The 10,570-nt window shown below is 39.7% G+C and overlaps 1 protein-coding gene across 2 annotated transcripts in view; it reads left to right on the forward strand.

Moving 5' to 3' along the window:
* LOC104310479 (transient receptor potential cation channel subfamily V member 6) overlaps positions 1-8,627 on the forward strand; it is a 29,802-nt gene extending 21,175 nt beyond the window's left edge. For both annotated transcript variants that reach the window (XM_069786086.1, XM_009924442.2), the window contains 6 exons: positions 652-728; positions 1,036-1,201; positions 1,456-1,522; positions 2,118-2,386; positions 3,495-3,601; positions 5,035-8,627. In XM_069786086.1, coding sequence (XP_069642187.1) covers positions 652-728; positions 1,036-1,201; positions 1,456-1,522; positions 2,118-2,386; positions 3,495-3,601; positions 5,035-5,308 — 960 coding nt within the window. In that variant the 3' untranslated portion in view covers positions 5,309-8,627. The remainder of the gene's footprint in view (positions 1-651; positions 729-1,035; positions 1,202-1,455; positions 1,523-2,117; positions 2,387-3,494; positions 3,602-5,034) is intronic.
* Positions 8,628-10,570: the final 1,943 nt, after the last annotated feature.

Raw genomic sequence — 10,570 nt, forward strand, 5'->3', positions numbered from 1 at the left:
ATGTTTAGGTGTTCTCCTTACTATGAACTCTCCAAAAAAAAAACCCCAAAAGTTCTTTAAATTAAAACAAATACATCCCCCACTTGATTTTATTATAATATGAAATAGAAGACTGAAACTTTTATATGAGAAAACTCAAAGGACGATGCCAGGGAGAACTGAAATAAAACAGGGCTTGTGAACAGCTTTCTCTCTCCCCATATATGTTCCAGAAGGACAGGTCCTTCTTCCTGTGTTTGGTCAGGATTCTGGGGCTACACTACAACTAACACAGTGAGAATTATAAGAAATGCCTTTGATTCCCCAAGCAGGTATTTTTTGTCTTCCTTTCTGAGGCTCAGCTGTTTGTCTGGTCTCTTCTCAGTAATCTGTATGAACTTCAGGCTCACAGGTCTGTGCTGCAACACCTCTCTGCCACATACCAAAGTCTCTCAGTCTGCCCAAGCGTTCTTAGATTTTCTAGCAATCTCTATCACATCGTGAGATGGGCCCAATCATTCTGTTTCTAAAATATAGAAATCAAACTGTGAACCAGCAAACAAAGCAGATGCAGCTGGCCCCAAGATCCTGTGAATATTGGTGGTTACCATGACATTTAATCGTATAATGGAATCTGTCTGAGTCCTAAAGTCAATAGGATGTCTCTCTTAGATCCCAGATATCCTTAGAGTTGGAGCAGCAAAATACTTCGGACAAACCATCCTGGGAGGGCCTTTCCACATCATTGTGTAAGTACACCACTTTTTAAGTCTAATAAATATATTGCCTCTCACTTTCCCCACTGCTGTCTTTTGCCAGATGAGTCACTTTCTCCGTTCTTCTAGAGTACTCCTTATCTTGATTTATTTCTCTCACTGGCTCAACTGGTGTGTAGGAAACCAGGTGAGTGGACAGGTAGAGTTGACAGTGCTGAGAGGTCTCTGTCTATGGGGCTGGTGGCTATATATGCCTGTCTTGGAATTTTTGAAAAGAAAACAAAAAGGAGGGTAAGATTCCTTTACTGAACTTTTTTCACTGTCTCTTCTTCCTTTGCAGCATCACATATGCTTGCATGATTCTAGTAACCATGGTGATGCGTCTCACCAGCACAACTGGTGAGGTGGTGCCCATGTCCTTTGCCCTGGTGCTAGGGTGGTGCAATGTCATGTACTTCGCACGAGGCTTCCAGATGCTCGGACCCTTTACCATCATGATTCAGAAGGTATAAGACACAAACAAGTATGGGCTTGTTACACACATCCTGACACCTCTTGCAGATTGGGAGAACTGAAAGAATACTTTTTCCTCCCTCAGGACTAGCATTAATGGCAAATGGACAAGTTCTTGTCTGCACAGAGGGTTTGGGACTTTCACATTCTCTCCTTAGTGTAGAGTCTGGAAAACGGTTTACATAGGGTTGCATTGTGACTTGGTGGGACAGGTGGGCCTTATGGTGGCTCTGTCTTTGCTCTACAGATGATATTTGGAGATCTGATGCGCTTTTGCTGGCTCATGGCTGTGGTGATACTAGGCTTTGCATCAGGTGAGTCTACAAAAGGAAAACAGCAACAAGTTACCCCTGCCAACTTCTTTAGTATGAATTAAGTGCATGGGTTTTGATTTATTCTCAGGTTGCCCTCCGAGTTAGCTGGCAAACTTGGTGATGATGTATAGCTTCTGGTTTTTTGAGCATGGTCACTTTCCCAGTACTGATTTCTGTTCTCATGAGTTTGGTTTTCAATTCTTGCTCTTTCCAGAGTAATAGAAATTAGGACAATCCAGATAATTCCACATATATATATATATATAAGTCAAGATTTAAAAGCATACTGCATTTACGATATTTGTCTTTGGAAAATGAGATTAACACACATAGCTTTATTATATCCTTGAAGAAAAGATCACTATTTTGAGAACAAATAAATAATCAGGGTAATTGAGCCATTTTATAATGGAGACCAGTGATTCTTTGTCCTTGTTATGCTGGGTACTGCACTAGCATAGAAACACATGTAGCTCCTTCCCAGACCACTTTGCGTTGTCAGCATCTCTTTAAAGGACCCTGTTGTTGCTCTTGGAATATGATTCCCGTTGTTAAACTCTCTCTCTCTTTTTTTTTCCCCATTGGTGTCCTCTAGCTTTTTACGTCATCTTCCAGACAGAGAACCCTGAAAACCTTGGGCAGTTCTACAACTATCCCATGTCCTTGTTCACCACCTTTGAGCTGTTCCTCACTATCATTGATGGCCCTGCAAACTATGATGTGGACCTGCCCTTTATGTACAGCGTGGTATACTTTGCCTTCGCCATCATTGCCACCCTCCTTATGCTCAACTTGTTAATTGCCATGATGGGTGACACCCACTGGAGAGTGGCCCACGAGCGGGATGAGCTCTGGAGAGCCCAGGTAACCTAGTTTAGGTGGTAGGGGGTTCACTTTGAATAAAGAGGAGGAAAAGTTGTCCAGGCGAAATGTACTAGACGGTGCAATTACTTACTCTGCCATCTGTGCTCTAGAGGAGGTACTTTAAAGCCTTTCCCTGGCCTTCACTTTTCTGAGGAGCTAATAAAATAAGCCATGTCCTTTTAATTCTGTTTTATAGCTTCTGTACATCAGCCACAAAATTTCTTTCATCCTTTCTATGAGTCTGAAGTGTCCAAGTGCAAGACTATTCTTCTGCACATCTTCCCATGTGAAACTGTCTTCCAGTATATCTTTGCTATGTGGGTATTCCTACTTTATTTCAAATAGCAGCTAGAAGCCCGTCCAGCCTTTCTAGTCCATCCTGTGTCTCCCGAGATGTTCCTTATGCAAGGAATCTCTTGTTAAATAGAACTAAAGTTGCATCTTTTTTTACAAATCACATTTCTGTGTAACTGAGAGTTAAATTATAATTATAGGGATTGACTGAGGGGAGATGGAATGCAAGGTAATGATTACAAGTAGGTCAGTAACCTTTATAGATCCATTACGAGAAGTTGGTCTGACTCTCTTACTCAAAAGGCAAAAAAATTCAACCAGATCAGTTATATAGCTGTTCAACAGGAAATCCATTTCCTAGTATTTTTCTGTGAGAAAGGAGTAAGTCAAATAGTTAAATGGAGTTGTGTGGCCACATTGGTAAGTTCTAATGATGGTTAATGCAGATATAAATACTGTTCTCTTCTCTAGCTTGCAAATTAATTACCCTACTTGTTGTCATCAGGTATAAAAGGAAAGAAATTTAACAGTGTTTTAAGAGCACTATTGCTTCCTCAAAACATGGCACTGTTAGGTGCCTCAAAACAGTTAGGACTGAAATAGTGAATTGCCATACAATAAATGGAGTATTGACTGATTTTTCTTCATTGTATATGGAGCTGTAATGAAGTACATTAATGGGTCAGTACTCATGAAACTGATAATTTTGAAAGAGAGTCTGATTTTTTTTTTTTTTTCTTCTAATTCATCTGAGGTTTTTTTTGGTTTTTTGTTGTGTTTTTTTTTTGTTTGGTTGGTTTTTTTTATTCTAAAGGTTGTGGCTACTACTGTCATGCTGGAGCGGAAACTGCCACGGTGTCTCTGGCCTCGCTCTGGAATCTGCGGACGGGAGTACGGGCTAGGGGACCGATGGTATCTCAGGTGGGTTCACTTCTAGTGTGTGCACGTAAGGATCCCAAAAGAAGAATCCAACGTACAGATGTTAATAAAGAGCCTTTCTAGTGGCCTTAGGAGGAGTGTTTGGAGTCCTTCCCTTCTGGAATGCAGACCCCAATCTGTTTTCTGTGACTGATGGACAAGCACTGCTCCCTTCAGAAAGCTCTGCTGTGCAATTACTTGTGAAATCAGCTGATGTTTTCTAATCCAGTAGTCACAGGACACAGACCCCAGAAATTGCATGTGTTACAAGGCCTGAATTTTTCTTTCAAACTTCTTACGATGAGTATCACAAAACTTTACTGCTGTGCTTGGTTGGCTGTCTCTATCCGTTAGATGCATGAAATGGCAGAGGCAGAATCAATCAATTAGACATTCAGCAGCAATGAACTGCACTACAGATGATTCCAAAGCAGAACAGGACTAATTAAAGGCATGATTTCTTTCTTGTGTGAACCTAGTAACTATGTTATACTTTGCAAAGACTGCATCAGTTGGCAAAGTCTTAGGTCCCGGATTTCAGTTTAGGCACTGAAATAAAACAATCTGTAGTCTAGGTAACTCTAGATTCCTCATTATTTCTGATTTTAATCAATATTTACACCAGGGTGAGAAAAGATTCAACTTTGGGCACGCGTCTTTCCTAACTGCATCATCTTTTGCTGATAAAGCCAGAAGGGGGAGTGGAGGCTGTATGAAATAGGACTTTCTGCAGGTTTTAGCAGAGAAATGAACCTTGTGGATTTTCAGGTTTGCTGGGCAGAACAAGCAGACCTAAAGTGGTACCAATATGCAACACCTTCAGTCCAAGGTGCAGAATATAACTTTGCAAGAGCAATATCCCAGCAACAATTCTTCATTGGATGCTATGAGAAAAGAGTATTGGTGTGATCTAGTTCTGTCAAATTACATGTATGTTCACTGTATATATTGTGGGACAGTATTTCAGAAGACAAGTCATAAGTAATGTAGAGAAGGGTTGGTGGAAGTGGAGCATTTAAATAAAAGTTCAGCAAAAGATAAGTGACATCCTGAGTCTAGCAGCCATGAAATATCAGAGGAGCAAAGGCAAGAACAAAGAAGATGGATGAATATATGTGTATATACAAAGGATCTGGAGCTGGAGTCAGGTGGGGTAGGTCTGCCAATAGCTTACAGCTGGCAAAATGGAAAGGGCAAATCATGACTGAGAAATGAGTTAAAGGACAGGAAACCATGGGCAGATAAGGGAACTGAAGTCAATGATGGGGATGAAGGTCTAGGAGATAATTGTGTGCTGGCAGCTGCTAGCACCATGCCTATGTCTGGGTTAGTAGCCATATTTTTGGGAGGGGCTTGCTTCCTGTGGCTGCTCAGTTTTGTTGATGAGCTGACACGTTTGTACTGCATTCAGTTTATGTTTTTTAATCCTCTTACAGAGTTGAAGACAGGATTGATCCCCACAAACACAAGATAATGCGGTACACAGAAGCATTTAAGGCTCAGGATAGGGATAACTATGACAAAGGTTTGGAAAAGCTGGAAATCGATAGGAACATCCTGTATAAGAAGGAACTGTCTGCTCTGTCATTGTCACGGAGCACATCCAGGACTAGTTCTCACCGTGGCTGGGAGATTCTGAGGCGCAACACCTTCCATCAACTTTGTGGAGAGGTCAGTCATGCCATGGAAGAGGAGGTCTATGATGTCTAAGAAGCCTCTTTTACTCCACAACATGGATCACTTTTGCCACAACAGTTGTCTTCTCCAACTGTTCATACACACTCCAGCATGCTACAGACGTTCATCAGCCTTGATGAACTCTGGTGGTGAACAGTTAATGAACAGCTCATGGCATCTGTGCTATGACATATGAATGCAGTCTTTTCTCTCCTACGTTTGAGTGTCTCTGCTGTTGCACTGATGTTTGCACCAAGCTGGTGGGATTGTTGGACTAAGGTCTGTGGTGATTTGTCATGCTTTGCAATGCCCTACAGAAATGAGCAAAAGAAGCCAGCAATGGGATTTCATCTATTTACAAAGAAGCGATCAGTAAACCTTCTCCCAGACTGTTACATACAGTATAGTCGTTCCCTCCAGTCTCACAAAATCCCAGTGCTCTCATAGCAAAGAGAGCTGACTGAGGTTCAGTTTTATGATTTGGTACAGAACTGAAAAAAAAACCTGTAACTAAGCTCAGGAATGAAGGTAGTTGCCGACACTGTGATGATTAAAAGAACTGTAACTATTCAGCTGGCATTCAGGGCCTGACAGATTTTTGCCCTCTGAAGAAATGCAGTCTCTATTAGCTGCATTTTCATCATTGCTATCTTAGCAGGACTGTTTTGGTTTTGGTTTGGTTTGCTTGTTTAGGGTTTTTTGGTGATGGGGTTTTTTTGTTTGTTTTATTTTGTTGTCACATGAATGCACTTTAAGCTTTTGGAAAGAAGTGATTGCTGTTCCTGGGAGGATTCTGAAGAATCTGAAGTGGGAACTTCTTTTCCTAATGAGAGCATATATGACCTGGTTAGGTGACTTTCAGCAGTGTGAAATTTCAACAAAGCTATTAATCTCCCAAATGAGCTGAAGCTGGTCTTTTGTTTGCTGTAGAAGAGTAGGATTCTGAATCATAGTTCTCCGACTTATAACTGAGCCATCAAGGTTGGGTAGTGAGCTACAATATAGTGCTGAAAGAAATGGAGAAGAAATGTCGGATAGATGAATAAGAGCTATTGCAGAGGCAGTTAATTCAGAAACTGGTGCGTGCTCTCTCTCCCTCTCTCTGAAAGTCTAAAACTATCCAATGAACAACTGAGTCATCCCCAGTTCCCTTCCAGGTACGATGCTGTGCCAGTCTGTCAGTTTGTCATCTGCCTAGGGCCACTTTAAGAAAAATGGAGAAATGTTCAGAGAAATGGACTGTCATTTCAGGGTTTTTTTATATTCTCAGGAGTGTGGAGTTTCATTTGAATAGAAATAAGTGGAAAGCAATCCATGGTCTTAACATTTCCTTCCAACAGGACTAGTAACAGAAACTTTGTTTTTCAAGAAACCAAGGTTTATTATCTAGCACTAGACTTTGAGCCAAATCACCCTGTGATAATCAAAGCAGATAACAAAAAAGCTGAATCCAGTGGATTTCTGATTGTATTGAAATATCACAACAAACATCTCTTTTGCAGGTGCTGTAATGAGCATCATGATCTTTGCAATTATGTGTGTTTATTTAAATGTCCTCTTTCTCTTACTTGAATGTGTATTTATGCTCCAATGGAAAACTGACAGAAGACTGTCTCTCTGGAATTCAACTGCATGCTTTTGAGTTGACTCATTTTCTTGAACTGAAAGTGTTGTCTGGTCTCACTCAAGTGTTGTCAGTCCTTCCCAAAACCTTTGGGGTTTGTACTGGTAGTCTATGGAGATGAGAACAATGTGGTACATTAACCAGAACTGTGAATTGCTGCTCTAACTGTAGATCAATTTTCTTTCCTAGTGAATAGGAAATAGCAGGAAGGGGAGAACTGATGGCTTCCCCCTCCTCCCCCCACCCCCAAGTATAGTAGTCTTTTCACTAGTTTGAAAACCTGCAGAAATACAATTAAGATGAAGCCACATAGCCATTTCTACAAAAGGACTCCTCTTTGTGACATACTACTACTAATATTTTTAAAGCTAGTTTGAAGTACAAGCTGTGTAAGCCCTGCTTCTGATGTTGTGTTTATCTCTGTAAACAATAATAAGAATTTTGATCTTCAAACTGAAAACAACATATTGACACTGCAGGAGACAGAACAGAACTCAGTTGACAGTGCTAGGCCTTTATAGATTTCTGTATCTGCTCTCCATATAAAGGAAATATAAAATCCAGTAGCAGGTATTTTTAAGGAAGTGCCTTCTCATGTATTATTACATTCTGTAACAGTTAGCTTTCAAGCTCCTTGCACAGAACCCACCCACAGAACAGCATCAGAACTGTGTGATTTATTTCCTGTCTTTGGAGTTGCCTAATGTAAATAAGACAGAGAATCATAGAATATTTTGGGTTGGAAGTGACCTTTATATGTCATCTACTGCAACCCCACTGGAATGAGCAGGGACATCTTCAACTAGATCAGGTTGCTCAGAGCCCTGTCCAATCTCACACAATGTTTCCAGGGATGGGGCATCTACCATCTCTCTGGGCAACCTGCTCCAGTGTTGCACCACTCTCATAGAAAAAAATTTCTTCCTGACTGCTATTAGAATTTGGCTTCCAGTTTCCTGAGGTGACTTCATATTAAAAAAAATCCTGGAAAAAGACCTTATACAAAAGGGGCAGAATATTTTACCAATAGTAAATTATTCCCCAGTCAACTTTGCATAATCTTTTTGTTGATGATAAGTGGTTACAGACCATTTTTAGCATTATTTATTTGATCTGGAGGATAAACAGCTATAGAAAAAAATTTGAGGTGGGATAAGTCAGCAGATATAATGGGCACACCAGAAGTTGGAAATATTAAATTTAATATGTAAATGTGGAATACCTACCCTCTTCTATTAGGACATATACACATGAGCTGTGCCCATGTGAGCCTCAGATGATGAAGTAATAGGAGGCACTAGACTAACACTTGAGCTGTGTTGATGCAGTCTGGCTTAGACTCGGAAACAGCAATGACTACAGTCACACAAAGGCAAAGCACTTCTGCTGTAATATTCTGCACAAATGTGCTGCTTCATGATTTGCTTCATTTTTTGCATTTTGTGATGCAGTTATATGCTAAAATTCTGAAACCGTGCTGCTGCTGCTTGCTGTTGCAAGGTGTCTTTCCTCTGCCTCTTAACAATATTGCAATAATTTCAAAGCAGACATTCCTCCCCTCCTTGAAACTGCTAACCTCAGACTATCTTCTATGTTACTGGAGCAACTTCTGAGTTTATGATAATGTGATAAAAATGAATGTTTTGATCCAGTTGCTTGTAGTAAAATGAGAAGTATTTTGCTGAAAATAAAAATATTAAATAGGTGGAGTATCTTGTCTGCTTCTTTGTGTCTAAAATATCATGGGGCAATTTTTGTTTTTGTTTCTCTGTTAGCAATCATGGACATTAATTGACAAGTTGTTTGGATTGTCATGTTTGGGTCCATGTTAAAGTTTTTGACCTAAAGCTGTTTTTCCACAGCAATCCACTTCAGAAATTTCTTTATGCAAAATTTGTATGGAGTTTCAAATACTGATTCCCAGTTCAAAGAAAGAACTGTCAATGCCCTTATTTTTTAAAGTCATTGAGTGTTTAGTGAAAATGCAGTACAAGCTCTTTGGAGAAGCAGCTGTATTTGCATGTTGGTGGAATGGCCCATTTTGGATGGTGAGGTGGTAGTCCTTTCTATAGCTGCTTGCAATAAAATGAGCTTAAGTACAGAGAGTTTTCTCAGTAATACACATGCAAAACATACAGATACACACAAAACTGGGCTATTTGATGAATTTGATGTTTACACCATTTCTTAAATGATTACTATGATTTCCTTTCTAGCCTGGTTAAGGGCTTCATCTTACATTATGCATTAAAGCAAGCCAGGCAAAGAAAGTGCAAGCCAGACTAATGGGATGAATCCTGATGAATGAATTTCCATAAACTCCTATTGAAATGCATTCTGTACTCTTGAAGAACTCAGCTGTAAACAAAGGGTCTTGCTTCTTTATTAGATAACAATACAGTTGCTAATATAGTAAAACAATAGTTTAATTGGGCTTTGAATTTGCACTTGTTTTTTCTCTTTTTTTGTTTGCAATATCTAACTTTAGTCCCAGTAATATTGGCTATTTTTTCAGATTTTTATAATAAATACAGTAACAAATCTGTCCTTATCTATGTCTTAGGTAGAAGTAAACAAGTTAAACAACACTTTAAGTTGTTTTTTTGAAAGCTTTCTAAATAGGAATAAACCAATCCAACAAATACTTGGTTCATAGAAGTTTAGGGTAATATATAGAGCCATTAACCATTGATTTTTAAGAATAAAGTTATTTTTATTTCTGAAATGATAACATTTTAATCAAGCTCTCAACTGTGCACAGAGAACTCTTTGGCAAGAGTTTTGGGCCTGCCTTGAGAAATCTGCAAGATAAGAAACTAGTGAAGATGTAAGCAAGCGTCTCCAAGCTGGGCCATAAGATAAGCCTCTGGTCTTGCTACTGTTTTATGCAGGGTTGATAATTGCGAAGTATGTAAGATCTGCTGCTATTTTTCCCTCTCTGCTGCTCCAACAGAAGCACACTTTACCATCATCCCTCTGCATACATAAAAACCTTGTCCTTAGAACACCTTCCTACTCATTAATCAAATGCATTGGTTGGCTGAAGTTCTCTTTTTGTTGCAATGAATTAATTGAGACTATCTCAGAAAGAAGCAGAACTGGGAAAGAAGATACTACAGTGTTCCATAAGCTCAACCAGCCTATAGTATCAGAATGAATGATTTTTAAAAACCTCTGAGAAGTTCTAAGTTGATCTAGGAATTTTAATATAAAATATCAATAAATTAAAGTTTCTAGGGGGATAATATCTGCAACACATACTGATCAACTATATTATTGGTATAGTCAAGCTGGACTGGAAGCCACTTGGCAAAACCATGCTGTGCATTGATGCTAGCCCCACTTCTGTCTGGGACATGGAGGAAAAGTTGAAGAGAAAGTGGTGGCTTCCTAGAATTCCCGAGGGGATAGCTGGGCAAACAAAATGCCAGCAACCAGATGGAAAAAATTACAGATTCCTTGTCAGATGTGCTGATTTCTGTAGCATCTTGAGAAAGAAGATTTCAAACTGCCCAGCTGCTTAAGTACAGAACATCTAAAGCTTTGACTGAGATGAGTGAGGCACTTCATACCTCTTGTAGCTGTGGTTTCAGGCTTCCCACAGATCCAACCAGATGTCAGGGTATTAGTTACTGTCTCCTCACTGTTTCAGATTATCTCCATTTGGAAAA

This window comes from Haliaeetus albicilla, chromosome 6 (genome assembly GCF_947461875.1).
Source record: "Haliaeetus albicilla chromosome 6, bHalAlb1.1, whole genome shotgun sequence".
NCBI lineage: Eukaryota > Metazoa > Chordata > Aves > Accipitriformes > Accipitridae > Haliaeetus > Haliaeetus albicilla.